This window comes from Idiotropiscis lumnitzeri, chromosome 15 (assembly GCF_059441095.1).
Source record: "Idiotropiscis lumnitzeri isolate Australia: NSW breed Sydney's pygmy pipehorse chromosome 15, RoL_Ilum_1.0, whole genome shotgun sequence".
Lineage (NCBI taxonomy): Eukaryota > Metazoa > Chordata > Actinopteri > Syngnathiformes > Syngnathidae > Idiotropiscis > Idiotropiscis lumnitzeri.
The window spans coordinates 2,229,713-2,250,930 of record NC_142405.1 but is presented as its reverse complement, the minus strand read 5'-3'; the positions used below and the strand labels follow the sequence as shown (position 1 = coordinate 2,250,930).

The window sequence follows — 21,218 nt, the reverse complement described above, 5'->3', positions numbered from 1 at the left end:
GACTCAACAATTATGAATCCATTTCCTTTAATCACCTTTTATCTTGGCCAGTTAGGAGTGAACACGCATTATCTGCAAAAAGGTTTGACTCTATTGAGACTTTTTTTTTTTTAATAGAAAGTGATCTTATGGATGGGGCTGCCGTAAAGTTCGCATAAAAAAAAAAAAGACATTGATAACGCGCGTCTTTTTTTTGTTGAACTCGTGACAGTCAAGGATGGAGAAAAAAAATGCATCAAAGTTTGCAGCGTGTCGATAGACAAACAAAGTTTCTCGTGAACTCTCCGACAGAGGTCTTCAAATTCTATGGGCATGAAAACCAATTCCTCTAAAATATGTTTTAAATTTCATCATGGCAGAAACCAAATAAATTTGTTTCTGTATGGTGTTCCTCAGGGTTCAATTTCGGGGCCCCTCTTGTTTTCATTTTATTTGAAGCCCCTCGAGTCCACCTTAACAAAGTTTCGTATATCCTTTCACCGCCATGTCGACGACGCGTAGATCGATGCGTTTGAGTCGAGTCCGGTGGATGAATGAGATTCATTCATTTCAAGACGAAATGTGACTCGAACTGCAAAAATGAAAAAAAATAAACAAAAAAAAACAAAAAGCTTGAAACAAAGTTTAAAAAAAAAAAAGTGTTAAGAGCATCTTATTTGCTTGTGGTCCATTGAGAGCGACTAAGATGAGATACTAGCACCTTTGGCATTCTGCGGCGCCGGGAGAACACATTCAACAGATTCTCCCTTCGGTGGCATCTCTTCATGAAGGATCACGGAAATGGGTCACAACGTTTTTTTTCTTTTTTGGTGAAAATGCGTCGCGTGGGCGGAGCCACCCAAGCGATCAAAACAACACCTTAACCCACCCTGGGGGAGGTCATGTGGATTGGATCTAGCAGAGCCTGCCACTCACAGCCGCGGGACATGCGGGGAGCTGCGATCCGACCGAGGCGGAGGGGGAGTTCAATTTCAGAACATTAGCATAATCACGCTATCGGTGCTAGCGCAACGTCTTGTAAGTTATCACTCACTCTTGTTGTTTACGCCTCACGCTCGGAGTGAATTATTCATTTCGCTTCTATTGATTTGCGAGGCTGACGACGAGAAGACTGAGATGCACCCCGGCCTATTTTCTCGGGAACCGGCTGGCTCGGAACCGGGTTGCTATCCATCGACGGATATGTTCGTCCATCAAGTGTACACGGCGCCGGTGGAACGCCGAGGTCACGTCCCGGCCGGGGTTGAGCGTTGACGGCCGCCGCTCGCTACCTCCTGTCCTAGCGGACGTAATGAGCGCCGACAAGGTCGCCGCTTGCCACGAGAGATCGCAGGGCCGCGCTACGCCGGGCCGCATAGACAAAACAATCTGACCAACATGTCGCAGCTACTCGGGATATTCATCCGGTGTGCAGAGATGACAAGCCGTGTGCATGCGACCCGGAACATCCAATTTGTCACAAAAAGAAAAGAAAAAAAAATGTATCTAGCCTGTGGGGGGAAAAAAAAGGAAATCATCGAGACTGTTCATTTTGCTAAATTGAAAAAATAACTTCTTGATGCATGAACGACAATTTCGAACCCAAACTACGCCAGATGAGAAAACTTCGACATCTGGTTTTCTTTTAATGGCCCCAATAGAATTTGGAGCAATTTACCGTGCATGGCCGCTTTGGTCAATTCTTCCAAGTTCTTTCCAAAGGTTAATGGAATGTGTCCAAAGTTCACGGTGGAAAAAGTGGCTTTATTTCAAGCTTAAAAGTAAGCGTAGCATGACGTCATTAGAAAGGGGTTTTTTGTTTCTTTTGTTTTAATTTCAGCATGCAAGAGGCGACTCTTATTTAATAATGACACTTGATATGATTGCACAGCGAGAATTATATTTTTTTTTTGGACAGATGCTCACGACGTCCCCACCTTTCATTGTTTGGACGTTTTCCCATTTGCGAATTGATTGCGTCACCGCAATGCATACAGCAGTGCAGTATGTCATCGATAGCATCTTATTGGCTCCTCGTTTTTTTTTTCCCCCTAAAGTGCCGAATCAACTCAAGCGTGCGCGTGTGCACTATCTAAGTGCGACTGTTGAAGACTCCGTCTTCCCCTTTTGCGTTTACCTCTTTGACAACCTCACCAGTCCTGTTTGAGTTCCGCACGTTCCCTCGTCTCTTTTACATTCCCTTAAAGCGCACGTCCATTAAAGTCGCTCTGTTTTTTTTTTTTTTTCCACCATCTCACCCCCTCGTTTCTTCATGCTGCTGTCGGAAAGCCGAATCGTCTTCTATTCCCTATTGGCGCAGCTGCAAAAAAAAATAGAGATAATGATAATCAAATGTGCATGGAGTGGTTGCGCGTGGCCAAATGAAGAGAAGTCAATTTTGTGCCGAATTTGCTTAAAAAAAATAAAAAAATCACCGTCACCACTAGAGGGCAGTGTCGTACATGGAGATGTCTCAGCTTTTCCGTAATCTACAATAATATTAGTGGTTTTTTGCCGAGGAGAAAGAATTAATGCCAGTGAGTACTCTTATATTATCCATCTACATGCATCATCCAGCTTTTGAGTTTTAATATCAGTTGCGTATATGAAAAAAAAAAAACAACGCCAATGTTATTGGTCAGCTTGTGTTAGCAAATTCTACCTGACAAACTGTTGCTTACTGTGAAGTGAGTTGAGTTCATTGCCACCCTCCAAAGCTGCGATCTTAAGTCAAAGCAAAAAAAATAAATAAATAAATATCCTTGAGTGATGAAATTTGAACGCTTTCCACGCCCTTAAAGCACGTATCCATTAAAGTCTGTCTGTGCTTTCACCCCTCGCTGCCTCTGTTTCCTCACGCCGCCGCCACATAGCCGACCCGGAGGGAGTCTTATATTCCCAATCGACGCCACCGCCGAGTCAGTCATCAAACACGCCGACCCTCATACGCGAGCCATTACAAGAGCTCCGATGTTCCGTCGGCACGGGGGCTCATCTCAATGGTGTCGTTCTAGAAACAGCCCACACCCATCGGGGTAAAACGGAGACGTGTTAGGCTGGTCTGACCCCCGCAAAACATGCCCGATGATCGGTTCTCAACGCCGCCGCCGAGTGTCAATGCAAATGTAATGGAATGGGTTTGATATGGAATGCTATTATGTTGCCTTTGCCAGTGATAGCGTCACCGAAAAAGGATTAGGAAGATTAGAGATATGGACTCAACTGGAAGATAACAGAAAGGAAGGGGGGGGGAGATTGGGGGCAGGAGGGCGCTGGTTTATACAAGATGCTATCATATTCTATTCTATGCGGTCGTATTGATTCTGGCTTTGTATTGCAGATGGAGGTTTTGAAGGGACGTGGGGGGGGCACAATAGTGCTTAAAATGGCTTTCCTATTTTTAAATTTAAGGATAGAACGTCGACTCTTCTGGTTTGATCCATCGGACGATAAATTCTGCTAACTATTTTGGCATTGCTGCAATGGCACGGGTAGAACGGATTATTCCGTCAATGGCAACCAAAGCAATTTTGCTTGAGCAACGGTTCTTACTGTCAAGGGTTCCTAAAGTTCCAGAATATTTTCGTGATTTTGAAGTTTCCTTTGATTAACTTGATTTGATTCATCGTTAAAACGCGGCTAATTGCGACTTCTCGTGTCATCACGCCACAATGTTGTCAAACGTGGCGTGCCAGGCCAACTTTTTGTTCGCCGGCTAACTGCCGCCTGCCGTCATACAAACAAAGGCCGATGATAATTGGATTTTCTTGGCCGACTTTATGAAACCGTTAAATCAAATTGGCCGTCGGACGTCAACTCGGTGACAGCCGACACTCGACGCGTCACGATGGCCTCGGGCGGCTTTAAACGGCGACGACGATTTATCACATCACGATTATCTCCGATTAAGAAAGTGATTAGTTTTATGGAGGGGTGAACGTGTAATTAATGATTCCTCCTGCTTTTATTGCGCCAACAACTTGTATTGCTCCCTGTAGTCCAAAAACGTTGGGGGGGGGGGTCAGCACTGGATGAGTCACGGGCAGAATTAGCGCCCCCCGTGCGACTTGTACCTTTATTTTATTTTTTTTTGTCATCCTCAGCAGTCCCATCAAACTACGATAATCCCGCATGCCCCGTCCTCGCCGAGTCTGGAAAAAAAATAAAAAAAATTGCGTCTCCTCCTTGATTCATTCCAATTTGCGTCCGAGTCGGTGGATTATTTTTGCGTGATGACAAATATTTCACGCGGCACGGCTCTCTTTGTAAGTGAAACGTGATTGTGCCAATTTGATCGCCGCCTGTTGCTAGGAGGCAAATCATCGCCTCCCTCCGCCGCTATTTACTGTCATCCTCGGCGCAAACACGGGAAATGGAAACGACGCCATGGAAATCGTGCAGTGGGGGGGGGGGGGGGGCGGCGTGGCCGCGAGGCTAATCTGTCAAATTTTTCCCAAACAAATGCTCTTTCACGTTTTGTTCCACTTGCCACTTTGCATCCCTCTGGTCGGCATGCTCGCGTTCGTTCGTTCGTTCGCGGCAACGTGGGGCTCGCTCGTCTCGAAATGTGTCGAGATGCCGGTGGGCTTTGCGAGCGCGTCCTCACGCGGACGTTAACTTGTGAAACGGAAACGCCAATCATCAGCCGTGTGTCGTCGCGATGACTCACTCTTGAATGACTTTTTGTCTCGCACTCCGCGGCCGCCGCCCAAGTCCGCGTTTACGTGAACGTGAGATCCGTTTCTCCCAAGTTGAACTTCACCAGCTTTTTCTTCATTGTTCAGCAAAAGGCGTCCATGCAAAGCCTTTTTCTTTTTTGTTCCCTCTCCTTTTCCATTCGGATTGGGTAATGTTCCGAAAAGCTTCTTCTTTTTGTGTGATGGAAAAATGGGCCTTGTCAGCCGCGCTGCATTAAGAGACACGCTGTTCTGGATGGAAAGCAAACTGATCTTAATGATGGCGGTGATTATCGAAATGATCCGCTGGAAGAGGATAATGAGGCTATTTGCTTTGGATCAAGGCCGCCCGCAAATGAATAGCGGCAGGCGCGGAAGGCGACCTCGGGAAAGAAGATTACACCGGTTGCCGTTTCGGCGTCCATGCCGTTGACGCCGACGCTTTGTGTCTCCGCCCGCCCGCAAAGCGTTTCCCACCGGCGGCGTCAAATCGCTCCCTCGTCTCCCATCTCGCGACGGCGATGACGATTTTTCTGCTCTGTTAAAATAGCGGCGCATGCGATAAGGGGCGAAAGGTCAGGAGTGGCGGCCTCGGGCTCGTCAGCGCTCACGGCGGCGGAAGTTGGCTCGGAGGCACCCGGAAGGGGGGCGCCGACTCACGGAATGGCGACTGTCCGGGAGAATGGTATCATACCATTGCTTTTTTTTTTTAATTATTATTATTACACCGTTCGCCTCTTTTCATTGTCAGAGAAAGATTCGGCCTTAGTTCAGGTTGATTTTTTAATGTATTTTTTTTAGGTATTTTTTTTCTCCCCAAAAAGAAATAAAACTGTTTTGGAATAAGAAAATAATTTTGAAAAAAAAAAATCTAGGAAAAAAAACAATTTTTTTTTTCTTTATTCTGGTGAACATATTTTATCGCAAATTTTTTTTTCTTAAAAAAAAAAAAAAAAAGTGAATTTGAAGTTATCCAAACAAGTGACTCCACAAAACAGAATGTTGTTTTTTTTTATTTAGAATGTTTTTTTTTTCGATTAAAATTCTCCTTAAAGAAGTTTGCTCTTAATATTATTTTTTTTTTTCAGAGTACATATTTTTACGGTATATTTTCTCCAAAATGTTTTTGAATGCATCTGAAAAAAAAACCTTTTTACAAAAACTGTTGATTTTTTTTTCAGATAACAGTTCACTTGACAAAAAAAAATTCAAGAATGAACTCCCAATTGTTTGTTTTTTCAAGAAGAAAATATTCTTCAAGAACCGTTCCTTCCTTTTAGCTCATTTGTTCCTCCGTTTCTCGTGTTTGCGATTAACTCGGGTTTCTGCTGTGCCCTCCTTTTCCTTCGTCTTGTCATGCCGTTGTTTCCTTTAATCCATCATTCCTTCCCACTACATTAAAAGCGCACCTTGCTGGCTTTCCTCTTTTTGGGTCACAAAATAGAAACCATTATACCACTTTGCCCCCCCCCACCACCCGTGCACCCTCCGCTGTCATTATGACCTCTCTCCCCGCTCTCCTCATCTCGAGGCTACAGGAGAGCTATTGTCCAAAGGTACAGACTGAAGCAGTTACCGGGGAGAAGTTGGTGCTGGGAGGGGGGAGGGGGGGGACTGATTTTTCTTATTAAAAGCTCAAAAGTTTAAGAGAAGGAAAGAAACAAGGGGGCCTTCGCTCAGCGGGAGGCGGCCGATTTCTGAGCGTTTAATTGCAGAGAGGAGGGGGGGAGCCGTCGTCCTCGGGCACATCTATTACCAGTTATTACCGTCTCTTTACTCTTGTTTTTCTCTCGTCCTCGCTCCCTCCGGTCTTGTCCTTTTCTCTCAGCTGCCGGTCATCGTCGGCGCTGACACAAACACCTGATTTAAAGCCGCAACGCGAGCCGTCTACGTACAGTAGACGTGCGGGGAGAAGATACATTTTTCGCCTCGCCCTCGTCGCCGGCGCGCTAATCCGCCCGGCGACACCCAGCAGGTCGCAGCTTTGGGCCGGGCAGTGCCACCGGGGAGATGGGTAAATATCAGAGAAGGTCAGCGCGAGGAGGGGTGCGAGGAGGAGGAGGAGGGAAAGCCAAATGTGGGATGATGAAGGGATGGCGTCGAGATGAGCACCCGGCAAACCGCATGACACTCGAAAACGTTGGCTATTTTCGGTTGAGGTCAATTTTGTTGCTTACTCACGTTGGTTGTTGGTCCGTCGGATCCTTGGTTATTTAGTTGATCAATCAGTTCGTTGACATATCAACCGGTTTAGTTTTTTGTTGGTCAGTCCGGCAGTTTGTTGGCTAGTCACTTGTTGGTTGTTGGTCCGTTTGTCGATCGGTTACGTGGCCAATTAGTTTGTTTTTGGTTCCTCAACCAGTTAGCTGGCAAATTCGTTGATTGGTTAGTTGGTTATTTGATAATTGGAAGGTCAGTTTTGGTTTATTGATCGCTCAGTTAGTTGGCCGCTTGGTTGCTTTGATCGTTTGTTGGTTAGTTGGCTAATCCTTTGGCGTTTTTTTGGCTAATCAATCAAGTTAGTTGGCTAATCATTTGTTTGTTTGTTGATTAGTTGTGAGTGACTAGTTGTTTTCCCAATTATTTTGCTCATGAATTGGTTTGTTGGTTCTATAATTGGTCAGCTGGTTGGTGGTCTATGAAAGTTGTTTGGTTTGCAGGCCGGTTGCTCGATTAGTTACTTCGTCAGTTGGCTTGCAAATTAACCATCGAATGTTGTCCCGCACATTTTCATAAGATGACGCGTCGAGGTTCTTTGTCCTGCAGCGAAACCCCTGATTGATTTATTATCGATCCCGAAGTGACTTTTCCCTACGTCGTAAACTTGTATTAACAATTTGTGCGGATGTTGGTGGCATCCATCAAATAAAGGGGATAGAGGCTGGCAGGGATGAAAGCGATCCTCTGAAAGCCGTCGCCCTGCCACCGCAGTCCACCACAATCCAAAAAGAGCGAGTGACGCGCACACACGCACGCGTACTCGCGCACACACGCAGACGGTGGCGGCAAGCTCAGCGGGAGTGAGCCTCAGCAGTCACGTCTCGGCTGTTTACGCTCTTTAAGCCCCCAGAGGGCCGGAGCAGGCTTTACTGTCAAAAAATCAAGAGCTAAAGTTCCAGATTGTGATTTATTTCATTAGGCAAATGAGATGTGCAAGTCCTGCGGCACTGCCGACTCGCTCGCGCGGGCACGCACACACCGGCGCACAATGACTACTTTTTCATACCGTGCACGTGTTGAATATGGCCGCATTAACGGCCTCGCGACATATGTCGCGAGTCTGATTCAATCAAGCATCCAATCGCAGCGGAGTGACGAGCCGCTTGTGGGGACAGCTGTCGCCGCGCCGTGGCTCGCCGCACGCCGCCGACTCCGTCACCATCAAGCTACCTGACCGTCGAAGCTGGAAACCAACAACGGTGACATATTTTCTCCTTTGGCCTTTTAGGTTGGCACCCCGAGAGGGCGTGAGCTGAGCCCTCCCATCCCCTTCCGCCGCTTCACCGCCACCGACCGCCGTCCATCATGGCTCTCGCAGTCTGGATCGCGTTGACGTGCGTCGTGGCTCTAAGTCACGTGGCGCCATCCTCTCAAGGTACATTATTACGCCTAATTATTTTTTTTAAATGTGAGAGAGCCAACACACGATGAGCGTGTGATACCTTAACACGCGTGTGTTCTTAGTGCTCTTATCGCGTGTGTGTTTGGTTTACTTCAGACGACCAACACGGCACACACAATTAATAAGAATGTTGGAGTTCCACGACTGACCTGTGACAAAATAGAGTGAAATAAAAGAAGTAGTAGTTGTAGAATAATTTCAGGAAGCTAGGCTAACTGTTAGCTTATCTAGCAACTTGTAGTTGCTAACTCTTCTCATTGTCATTTTTATTGTGGTGAATCGTTTTTCTCTCCTCAATTTGATCTGCTACTTTTCTTTTCACGTCACTCGAGCGGAGGGCCAATCTCAAGCTTGCTCATAATAATTCATAGTTTAGCTCTCAATGTAAAGATTTTTTAACCTTAGCGAGACTTATAATTGTCCAAAGAATGCCGTTGTCAAACATTAAAGAATATTAAAACATTTTTCTACTTGCTGGATAGTTTGAAACTACAACATCAGAAGTGCGAAAGCAAAATTAAATAAATAAAATATTAATAATAGTAATAATAAATCATGAATTTTATGCTATTGTAAAGCAAGCTGACTCGCCAAGCCTGTGGACGCTCTGCAACATTTTGGCCGTGTTCCGCAATGTTTATGTGCGCCTTCCAAAAATGTGTCACTGGAATATAGTGAATGAGAAACATGTTTTTTTTCCCCTCCCATCATGAATGGATTTCCCCCCCCCCCTCTTTGATGGATCGGGCATATTCCAAAGATGACAATGCCAGAATTCATCAGGCTCAAATGATGAAAGCGAGCCTTTGGTTTTTTTTTTGTGTTTTTTTTTGTAGTCTGGACATTAACCACATTAGGATGCTTTTGGGATTGGTCCAACACGTCCCGACATCAATCAGATATTGGCCCAAAATAAATGCAAATCTTGATTAAAACGAATAGAGCGCCACGCCAAGGCAAATGAATGCTGTAATCAAGTGGAACAGCGCGTGAATGAAATCCGGCTCTCATCGTACTCGCCAGACTGTACATTCAATATTGCACATGTTGTTTATTTATAAACGACGCGCCGCGTAATACGTTGCTTCCCTGACCCCCTGCGACGTGGCGCGTTCGCTTCCGACGCGTTCAGACGAGGCTTGTTGCAAACGAGCATGTAATATTTACATGGGAGCCGCGGCGTGTAGCTTGTAAGCGTATCGACTTGCTGACCGGGCTCGGAAGGCGCTGCACTTGATTAAGCAAACGTGTCCCGGTGAGCTGAGGTGCGGGGGGGGGGGCGACGTGTGTGTTTGCTGACGAGTCGGAGCGCGGCCAATCCGTGCGTGTAACGCTACCGTATGTCGGCCGGAATGTCGTTTCATGATTGCGGCGATGCTGAAGAGCAGTCTCTTTACATATATTCCATTTATTATCGTTTTTTTTTTTACATGTACGTCTTTTCAACTATTTTCCCCATTAATACACATTTTTACATACAATTTACCAATTTTCAACCGATTTAAACCGTTCCAATGTAAAAAGATGTTGGACCTTGTGAAGAAAAAAAAAAAAGTGACCTATTTTACCGATTCGTAACCGATTCAACGGATTCCAACCATTCGCCGAAGGTCATTCAGCATTTCAAGACATACTTGACACTTTCATGGAATTTCAAACTTCCCATGAGTCTGAATATTCCTTAAAAAAAATCCAATTAACACAAAATTCCAAATTTTACCCAGGAAAAAAATGCCTTTGGAATTCATGGAAAAATGTTGAAACTTTGCCTCGCTGTCAAAATGGTAGAAGGAAAAACGCTACCATTCCAAATTAATTACAGGAAATAAAAGAAAAAAAAAATCAAACTTTTCTACACGATCCAATCATTGGGTTGGATTTTTATTTTTCCATTCTACGTCTCATCCGTTCCCAAACGCCAATTCCGAGACAAAGTTGTCATTTCCCGTGTGCGTTCGTGATGCTTTTTCACGCCTGGCAGCAGGTGACCTGGTTCGGCTGCGTGACGTTGGAGGCGGTAGAGGAAGCGTCGTCGGGACTGCTGGGTGTCCTGCTAGTGGCCTGACACACACGCAGCAGCTCGCCATCTGCTGCCACGCTCCCGCTCGCTGCTGTGCCAACCGGCCTCTGGGTGACGGACATTTAGCAAGCAGAGGGGAGGGGGGGGGCGGTCGTCATGGTGACGTGCCAGTTGATGAAGCAGTCGTGGAGTGAAAGCGAGCGGGAACGGGGCGGGGATGTAAATATTTGTTGTTTGTGCTTGTGTCAGCACTGCGATTAGCATTCCCCGCCGTGTTCGTTGACCACCGAGTCGAGGAGGCGAGGAGCTGCTTTTCTTTTCATTCTGCTCCTTTTGGAGCGTTGCGTTCGTTCGCCCAACCGTTGTTACATTCGCCCTCTGGCGCTGTTTTGAGTGTACAGCGGACGCTTCCGGGCTTGACTTTTTCCGCTTTTGTCAAACGAAAAAAAAACGTACATTGAATTTATTCATCAACCACAAAAAAAAAAAACGTTAGCGGCACGAACATGTCCACGCTGTCAAGTTTGCGTTGTCCGGAAATGAACCAATGTTGAGAATCTTTTGTTTTGTTTTGAGTCGTTTGTGCACTTTCGCTTTCGCCCCTTTGTTACGTAACGTTGAGATCTTTGACGAAACTGCCCCCACGTTAAGTTTCTTCACCGCACGTGACTCGCCAACCATTTTCAAGTGACGGATTCAAGAGGTAAGCAGAGCTGCGCTGTTTAGTCAGATAGCAAAATTGTGAAGAGAGATTTGTTTTCTGATGTGTCGATGGACGAGCAAATTTACGCTGGCCCCCCCATCCCATTTTAATCTTATATCGCTCAAAATATCCCAAGTGATGCCGAGCGTCTCGCCTGTATGTATGCAGTGCATCCGAGCGGGTACGAGACATCCGGCTCCGCGAGCTGACCCCTCAGACGGCATTAATAATGCATTCGTAATCAATTGAACGTGTATCCAGCCCCCGAGGCGCGAGCGCCAATCTTTTCTCCCACTAATGGACTCCGGCACACGTGTATGTAAAAAGATCCACGCTCGCCCCCGCAGCACCGCACTGCTCATTTGGGCGGCGGAATTTTAATTCATTTATTTAATTCCCTTTTATTGCCTTGACCCGAGGAGCGGGAGGAGCGAGGAATAAGAACAATGGAGATGGAATTTAGCCGAATAGGCCATTTTGTGATGTGACGAGAAGCTTTTAAAAGGGCTAATCAGAAGTGATTTCGGAAGCTGCAGGTTCATCGCACTTGGCTTGACGGTGTCATGTGAAGGCCTGCCCCCTTTTTGTCTTTTTAAAACTATTATTTTCCCTTTAATATTAGAGGGATACCTCAAATGTGAGCATAATCGGTTTCTGGTCGACTCGGTCCGCATTTTTGCTTTGTGATCTCTAAATTGAGTCGTGAATGGAATTGTGGCTAGTTTTGTTTGTACTGTACGAGGGGGAATTTGAATTCAGCAGCAAAATCCAGGCGGCGGACTGAAAATGACATCACAGTGCCTAAATCTTTTTGATTAGCGGGCCACAATGGGTTCTAAATTTTGACAGAGGGGCCGGACCAGGAGCAGATGGATGGAGTGTTTTGGTAATCTCACCTCACCGGAGAAAAAAAAATACATTTAATTCTAAATGAAAGTGAACAGAAGCATGGCAACAAAATATCTGGCTTTGACTCGCCACAATATTTAGAAAATATTAACAAGGTTTATTCATTTCCTTTTTTTCCAAGTACGGCGGGCCAGATTAAAACATTTAACGGGCAGCATGTGGCCCCCGGGCCGTAGTTTGCTCACAGCTGGCCTAAATGCTCCGGTCACAACCAAATCATGGCTCGTCTGCTTTCTGGGTTTGCTCATGCGACGTTCACAAAACGAGCAGCTGTGACGTCATTTTCAGTCGACAGCAAGTGGCAAAATGGCCGTCCCCTTTTTGATCCTCAATTCATATTCCACAAACACAATATTAATCAGAACACCACGTTTTGGGGACATTTTGGACTTGATTTCTCCTTTAAATAAGCAACGGCATGGCTTTATTCGTTTTCTGTGGACCAAATGTAAGCTAATAATCATCTGAGTCGCTCCCCGCCCACAAGCGTTCGGGCTCCTTGACCGAATGACACGTTGCCTGACAAACGTGGAACGTGCCGTCAATTGTTTGGGACGCCAAACACATACCCTCAACACTCCCCCCCCAAAAAAATCCATTCGGCTTGCCTAATGTGACGAACACAGCCCCCCCCCCCGACAACCCGGCTTTCATTTAACACGCTTCTAACCTTGCTGCGCCGCGCGTCGCCGTGCGCTATTTCACGGCGGCGGCAGCGCGGCCATTATGCGGCTATTTGTAAGTCATTTCAGCACATAATGCTTGTGACATGTTTCAATTTGCAAATGCGCTCACGAAGGCTCATGCGTCTTACTTGTGTTCTACGCCACGGAGGGAACTGCCTTACTCGTTTCAGCTTGTATATTACAACTGTCCTCCCCCTTCGCTTCCCCGTGTTTTGTTTTCTTTTTTTCCAATTACATTTTCTACTATTCACGTGCGTTGTTTCTGTGATACACGGGATATTCTCGTTCGTCACTTGATTAGGCACACTAGCACAAGCCAACAAAAAATGTGTGCGTCTGCTTTGAGCGGATGTACATCAAATATGAAATGTGAAAATAACAAATATGAAAGTCAACTCTTGGTATGACTAACTAACTGGATCGACAATTGTAAATTTGCAGTTATTATTTGATCGCCTGCTCAATGTGCGCGTTTGCTAACCTTCACTTTTCGTGGTTCTGGTTGCATAAAATCCAAAAATCAAAAACGCGCAACCGATGACCGGTGTGTACAAATCTCAAACATGGTCATTCATAAAAGCAAGTCAAGTGGTAATAAAATGCTAATACATAGATAAATAAATAAATAACAGCGCTAGCAATACTAAGCTAGCATTAGCGCTGTGAAACAAGCAGACGTTAGCCGCGGCGGCCTGACTTATTTGTGTTGGGACGTTACGATAAGACTCAAAGTGAGCAGTTTGAATTTTAAATTTTTGAAATGTAGGAGATGAAATCAATTAAAAATGAGGTGCTAAATGAATCTGTTGACCAGTTGCTAATTTCACGTGGCTAACCAATCCTCTCAGGTCCCTTTGCTCTGCTTTTTAGGTCATACTAACATTTTTCAGTTATTTATTTTGAATTATTTATTTATTTTTTAATTGCAGTGTTTCCCCCTTGAGTCCAAATTTTGACAATCTGTCTCCGACATATACCTCGATTATATAAATGTACCGAAAAGTTCACCTCCAAACAAACATCCATTATGCAGCCGAGCAGCGGCAATTGGATAATATTGAAATTCTAATTCCACTGACTCTTTTAATTCATAACACAATTGATTTCCTGGCAGCCGTCTCGAAATAACATAACGAGAGGCGATGCCGCTAACCTTGCTATGGCTTCTGTTGATTTATTGATTCACAAAGCCGTGGCGCTGCATCGCCTTCATGTTTTGTTTTTGTTCTTTTTACATTTACATCACTTCTTCATTTTGTCCGTAGTTGTCGGCGTCTTTTGAAGGGGGATGTATAGACGCACGCACAAACGCTTTGATCACTTCTTAATGCACTTTACTACTCCTATGGCAACGCGCCCGTTGAAAGCGCCGCCGTCTGATGGGCGGGTCGACCTTCCCGACGCACTTTACAATTAAAAAAAAAAAAACAAAAAAGGCATTTGTTTGTGCATGTTTTCAATATAGCGCGCTCAAGAAAGTCGGAGACATACGCCGCGACATCTCTTGCCTGTAAACTGCCGCCAACAAAGCATCGCATCGGCACTTAATTATTATTTTAATCTGCCTGCTAATGTGCGGAAATGAAAAGTTGGCGTGGGAATAATCGAAGAAGTTGACTAACAGGCATGCAAGTTTGCGGCGGAGTTCACGTAGGTTTTGTGCACCGGCACTGTCATCGGATTGGAGATATCAACATGGCCAGAATTTGGAAAATTGGAAAATATTAATTTGGATGAAGCATTGAAAATTTTTCCCCACCAATCAAATGTTTTATTATATTTTTATTATTATATATATATATATATATATATATATATATATATATATAAAATAAAAATAAAATATATATATATAATTAATTTTTTTTTAAAAATAATAAAATAAATTAAATAATAATAAATATAAAATATATATATATATATATATTTTTTTAATATTAGAATTGAGTGTTACTTACAAACGCATTCCCCGTATCACCGGTTGTTGTGTCTACTGGGCGACATTTTTGTCATCAATGTGTGCACATTTCTTGTTGAAAAGGACACAACACTTGCTTATTGCAACGTGTTAATTTTACAACGCTAATATTTATCTTTCTTGTGTCCTTAAAATATTTAATGCCACACAAAACGACGCGGAACTGCAAAATCAATGGCAACGTTTGCCAGGCAAACCATTTTGAAGCGTGCCGTCGCATTCACGCATTTTGTTTGTTTTGTTCTGACACGCTGTCGGTATGCATTATTAAATGAGCACGCTTGCTCCAACACGCTCTCATTTGACTGCTTTATGATTTTTTGTTTTTGGCGCTGTTGAAGTTTGAGGCTCCTCGGGCTGCCAAATTTGTTATCTGGAGTTCCCCGTTGCCGCCTCATCTTATTAACGACACCAGCAGCAATCTTGTCACTTCTTCGGCTTTTTCATCCATTTTCTCACCTCGGCGATGACTACATGATGATGTGACAGCCCTCGCCCAAAACACTTTGCTGTCATGCTGTCCTCACCTCACGGCGCGTTGCTGTAAACGCACGTCTCTCACCGCCGCCGCGTGTTTTTTTTTTCGCTTTCACCTGCTCGTGCCCGTGCGCCGTGCGGGGGTCTTCAAAGCCCTGGGCTGACGGCGCTAGATCACACGGGGGGCCTGTGTGAGCAAAAGGTTAATGGACGGCCTTTGAACATGTATCGGGAGTCGGGGGAGGAAGGGGGAGGCGGCGCGTTCTTTTCAAGCCGTCCTTTTTTTTGAAGATGACACTCGGCTTTCCGCGCCGCGTTTGGATGCTCGACTCTTATTTTGTTTCTGTGTTTGCGGTATCAGCGCGTGCCGGTGTTTGTGTGTTTCCGTGTTTGTTTGTGTTCGGATGTATGTTAGCTCGCGCGCATTGATTCAAACACTTCAAACGTGGCTCGCACAAAAAACGGCTGCCGGGCTGTTTGCGCTGTCGTGTGATCGCTTCCTCCTTGCTCTCAAAAGGCCTCGCGGTGTCACTTTGGAGACATTATGCCTTTTGTTTTATTATAGAAGTTAAAGCTCTTCTTTCATGCTAGTCTGCGCAACCAGCAAAAGTCTACGCAGCTCTGCTTACCTTCACCTCTGAGGGGCATCACACAAGTGTCGGATATCGATATGTTTCCGAATGACAAAGTTTCAGCCAGTTGCTTGAAAGTGGCTCCCACACCCCCACACACACACACACACACACACACACATTCTTACATGCACACACACTACCTACTACTACTACTACTAAATAGCATGCAAATAATTGAAGTTTAGCAAATGTCAAATTGTTACGCTGGTGATTTTAAATCAGAAATCAGAATCAGAAAGAAAGACATTATCTGGCCATCAAAAGGACATTTCCATTGTTGTTGTTTGAATTTTATAGAACAAAAGGACTGTTGGGATTTTTGGGGTGTTGCTAAAGTAAAAATTATTGACATAAAAGTCACTATTTTGCTTAATATACGCTACTCTTTGTTTAAAAAAAATATATATCATTTTATTTATTTTATTTTTTTTGTCCAAGATAGGTAGGTGATTTGGGTAATTGTGGAAAAAAATGTGTAAGGTAGAAATAAATGTTAAATCCTTTGACAATCGGCAGCTTCTATTTATTTTTTTTCACTTGATATTGTGCTGAAACTGAAAAATGTTACATCGATAGTCTTCGTTGTAGATCTTGTAAGATGTAGCAGACGCACGTAAAGAATGTGTCAGTTAGTAGTAAAAGTATTCATATATTTTTCTTGGCAAATAAAATGTAATTATGCATTTGGGTTTCGGTGTAGAAAAGAGGGTTAAAAGCAGGCCAAGTCGGATGGCACCCAAAGAGGCGGAGCGTTTCAACGAGCGTTACACTGCTAAGTGGCTTTTATTGGGACCAGCAAAAATTGGAGGTCAGGAGCGCGGGGATTACTGCGCAATCAAGTGGCATACATATTGCAAAAAGGGGGATGGGCTAAGTCGTCGACACCCACTGCGGAAGGCCAAATATTAGCATCCACGGAGCGGCCACGCAGCCAAAGCTTTGGCCCGGCGTCGAAGGAGGTTAATTAAGTGTCTAATGCGGTGGCAGGCCCGCGCTTTGACACTCATCTTCCCTAACAGGTCTCTGGATGCGATTTGCTACTCTTCGGAATGCGCGGGCATTTTTCTGACGGCGAGCCTCGCCCTCGCTCGCCTCCGCATTTTGCCTCTCGGCCGCTAGCCTCTCTTCTTCCCCGATCTCGACTTTCACACGAGCGCGACTCTCTCAGGGAGCTGCTTTTACCCGGCTACTTCATGAAACTTTGCGATGAATTGTACTTGGAATTGGAAAACACGAGCTGGCTGCTTTTATTTTGTTGGGTCGTCAGCGTGACATTTCATTAAAAAAAATTAAATTAAATTAAAATGGCGTCAAAAGCATTCAGCAGCAGCAGCAACGTTTAAATCGGATTTTTAGTCTCCTATCACTGGTGAACTAATTTTGGAACAAACCCGCGGGCTACTCATGCTGTCCTTGGGGCTAACTAGTACCGGCTGGCACCAATTTTTATCAGCAAAAAGGCATCCATGTTTGCACTGCCTGTTTGCTGTCTTTTAACTCCCTCTTCATTGTGTAACTGCTCACTCTTCCCCTCTCTGCTCGCCAAGAAGGAGAAAAAAAGAAAAATAAGTAGCTCGAAGAAGTGGCTTTCCAAGTCCCCTCAGCTCTGTATCGTTGACGGACATACATTTAGAGATCTTTCCTTTTTTTTTTTTCTTCAACTTTTTTATTTTTTGTTTTTGTTTTATGATGCGGGTTGTCTGGTGGGTGGTCTTACAAATTTCTCTGCTCACCAATGCAGACTGCAGCGCGTCAAGCTCCACCCTTCTCATTCCGTCCCTCTGGGGTTTGTCCCCCAAAGGGAGGTTGCTAAGGCTCTTGTTTTGTTTCCTCTCCCAACTTGACAGGAGGAAAAAAAAATCTCATGTGTTTATCACCAAACTTAACCAGGCTTTATTTATTTTATTTTTTTTGTGGGGGGGGGGGGGGGGGTTATTGTGTGACTTGACTGCCGCTTCTCTGCACCAACTTCCCTTCACAGCAACATGTTGCGCGACACAAGATGTCTGCCTGTTCGTGTGCTTCCGCGTCGCAAAGAAAAGTCGCTGGGGGCCTGTGGCACAGCTCCTCTCTCCCTCGGGGAAAAAAAATATTTTACACCGGTTGCAGCTCATACTTGGACGGGCTGATTTTTTATTTTGGGGCGATGTCTTCTACCCGCCCCTGCTGGAGTTTTTTTTTATTGCATAATTAGGCACCAGAGCTAGCGATGAAGCGTTTTGACAGTATGAGCACGTCCCGTCTCGCCTCGCTCCTCAAGTGTGTGTGTGTGTGTGTGTGTGTGTGTTGGCATCTCAGTGGCTGTCTTAATCTCCCCCGCCATGCCTGCTAGGTCCCCCTAAAGCAAAGTTTGTCAACAAGCGGGAGTTCTGGAGGTCGAATCTGGATGAGGTTGTTTGCCTGTGAGCCTTTTTTTATTTATTTTTTGGGGTAATTTTCCAAATATGACTTCGGGATGTGCTGCAGGGGGGGGGGGGCGACAGTGTGGTGGGGGGGGGCTTGTTTAATTCTCCCTTGACTGATGTAATGATTTGGCCTGCTCTGTAATGCAGTTTATTTGGCTACGTGTTACTCATGTGGTCGTTGTGATCACGCTTCATCATCTGCAATTTTTTTTTTTTAATTTTATTTATTTTATTTGGGTGCGTCCTGACCTTAGCGAGGCTTGCATTACCCCCCCCCCCTCCCCCCCCGTCCCTCCATCACGCCAGGCCTTTCGGTTCGTCTGGATGTCGCAGCGCCTCAGCTCGCAGGCCAATTCACGGATGCGACAGTCGTAGCCGCGCTCACCCGGCCTCATCAGAGTTGACAGGCCAAGCTCTGGCCACTCATTAGGCTAACTTAGCGCGCTAAAAGTGAGTGGCGAGGATCCCAAGAATTGTCTGGGACGCTTCTCGCGACTCGTTGTGATTCCTGGCCGGCGTGGAGGTAACGCCAAGGACAAAACGTTTGTAGAAGAGGAGGCGGGATTTCTGACTTGTTCAACTTCCCGTCTCTGCTTTGGCATCGACGTTTTTTTTATGGCTAATGAGCGGCGTTAAGAGATAACTGCCGAAGCAGACGCGAGTCCTCAGAGCGGCTCGTCACATTACGGGCTCCGAAAGCCAACCGGCCGGCCGCCTGACAAGTTGGCCGGCGAGCTCCTCAAACAATCAAACACAAATGCAGAATGAAAGCACTCGCAAGGAGCAAGGGAGCAGAGGCTAAGACTGATCTTGGCTCTGTTAAATTCTTTGTTATATTTTTCCTACGCGTTCATATTAGCAGTCGCCGATGACAAAAAGTCAAACTCGCAATTGCAAAATGAGACGCGGACCAGTTGGCCACTCTCGGTCAAAGGAACTTTTTTTTTTTTTAATATTATTTTAAGGAACCCAATTGCAATTCCACCACAGACCACTAGGAGTTAACCGTCACCGTCATCAGACTCTGCCCTTTGTTTCCCATTTTATCAGATTGGACCTTTCGAGACAAAAAAGAGCACCGAGCCAAACTTTAAATAATGAAATGAAGCAAACTTGTGAGTGAAAAGCACAATTGTACGTGGCCAGCCATCGACGAGATGTGCGTTACTAGAGATGTTCGGAGCTTTCTGCACGGGTTGTCGGAAATGTCAACGGCAACATCCCACGGTCTGATTTGGTCGGAAAAAAATGTGGACAAATCCCAAAAGCCGAAGCGCGTAGGCCTTCGAAAACATCAAAAAAGATGACAGCTCCGCGTGGATGCGGCCGGATCAAGTTCGGCGCAGCATGCCAAATCGTTCTCTGGGAAAAACTTGCCATCCAAAACTTTCAGCGTTATAATTCAATGAAGACAGTCTTGATGTGTTTTTTTTTTGTCCAGCATATTTTCATTTATTGGCTTGTTTGGTTTGGAAATTTTTTTAAACCTCGATAAATATGCGTTATGATATGAAAAAAAAAACAACGATTTGTATATTTGGTTGTTTTTATTTACTTCTGTTCAGCAGAACTAAATCGCTATTTGGACACATGATTTGATCTGTTAAGTAAATGCGGCCTTTGGTGCAAGACGGAACTTTTCGTCCTTCCTTTTAATGTGCGCCGAGCGTCGTTAATGGCTAAGAGTCCTCGTCGGCGAGCGCATTGAGTCTGGCGCGACAAAAGAGCGCCGTAATAGACGGCGAAAAGAACAAGCTCGGGAGAGGAGGGAAAAAAAAACCCCCCAAAAAAAAAAGCCCGTTCTTCTCAGACGGTCCAAACATCCATTCACCCTGCGGCTTTAATTACTGTGCCAGGATAATGATTCAAATCCAATCATCTCTCTCTCTCTCTCTTGCTCTTAATTTGTAGCTTCCATTATGAAGGCAAGCACTTGAGCCTCTCGTGCCCGCCACCCTGGAGGAACACCCGTCGCTCTGAGCTCATGCGCATCACTGCATGGAATTTGAGAATCGGCAATCGGCAGCCATTTCATGAATTTGCCGCAGACAAATATTGAACTTGTACAGCACAAGTCGGTGGTCCTCAACTTTCCGAGTGCCAACATCATGCTCATTTATGAACTCGTTATTCACGCATTCATTGCTAGCTACGATTCTATTCGGCAACTGGAATTCAAACTCTTACTCCCAATGACGAATATATTCGCTAATTTAATTTTCAATTAGTACGTCTTATCTGTGAAATAAAAAAAAAAAAAGTCTTGTTTTTGTTGTTTTAAAAAGAAAAAAAGCGCAAAAGCAAAAACATAGATATATATATTAGAGACAAAGTAATTTTTCAGCTTGGCACGTATATTTCATTCAAAAATAGCATTCGTTGATTCTTAAATACAATCTAAATGGAGACGGACATTTTTCTCAGAAGTCCAGCAGTGTTGGTTTGCAAGGCCCAGTGGTAACTTGAACGCCATGTTTTGTTCGGAGACGTGCTAAAGACAGTTAATATGGCACAATATTTGCAAATTATTTTTGAAGTAAAATAAACTGAAAAAAATAAATAAAATTGGGATTAATCACCTAAATTAGGCAATTTTTTGGGGGTGTTTAGTCTACAAGTAAACTTGCGAGTACATTCAGATTAGTTTATTTCTAAAATGTATATTCCAAAATGAATCAACATTTCAAGATCAACACTGCACTTCAATACAGACAAAAAAAAAAAACTTAAATAATAAGTCAGTAGAAATGCTTTGCATATGAACATCAAATGAAGATGATGTCACGAGTCATCATCTCAGCGAGGGGTTAGACGCACCAACACATATGGCTCCCGCCGAGGACGACACTTCGTCATCTGCTCGTTGTGACTTGCACGACTCGATGCTCAATGTGTGTGTGTGTGTGAGTGTGCGCGTGTTTGTGTTTGCGCTGGCTGGCTGCGGCGACCCTGAAAGCGTAATGGATTCCCGCGCAGTGAAGGACAATCGTAGCTCATGGCCGCTCCAAGCTCATCCTCTGCTCGGCTCGGCTCGGCTCGGCTCCAGCTAGGCCTGCAGCCATCTGGCTTTCTTTCACACACACACACACGTCAGTAAAATTGCGCTCCATTCAAAAGCTCATGCAAAG

At 44.9% G+C, this 21,218-nt stretch overlaps 1 protein-coding gene across 7 annotated transcripts in view; it reads left to right on the top strand.

Annotated features, from left to right (window-relative positions):
* The window catches only part of adgrl1a (adhesion G protein-coupled receptor L1a), a 108,230-nt gene that overhangs the window by 34,745 nt on the left and 52,267 nt on the right, over nucleotides 1-21,218 (top strand). For all 7 annotated transcript variants that reach the window (XM_088316309.1, XM_088316311.1, XM_088316312.1 and 4 more), the window contains exon 2: nucleotides 8,104-8,250. In XM_088316309.1, coding sequence (XP_088172435.1) covers nucleotides 8,181-8,250 — 70 coding nt within the window. In that variant the 5' untranslated portion in view covers nucleotides 8,104-8,180. The remainder of the gene's footprint in view (nucleotides 1-8,103; nucleotides 8,251-21,218) is intronic.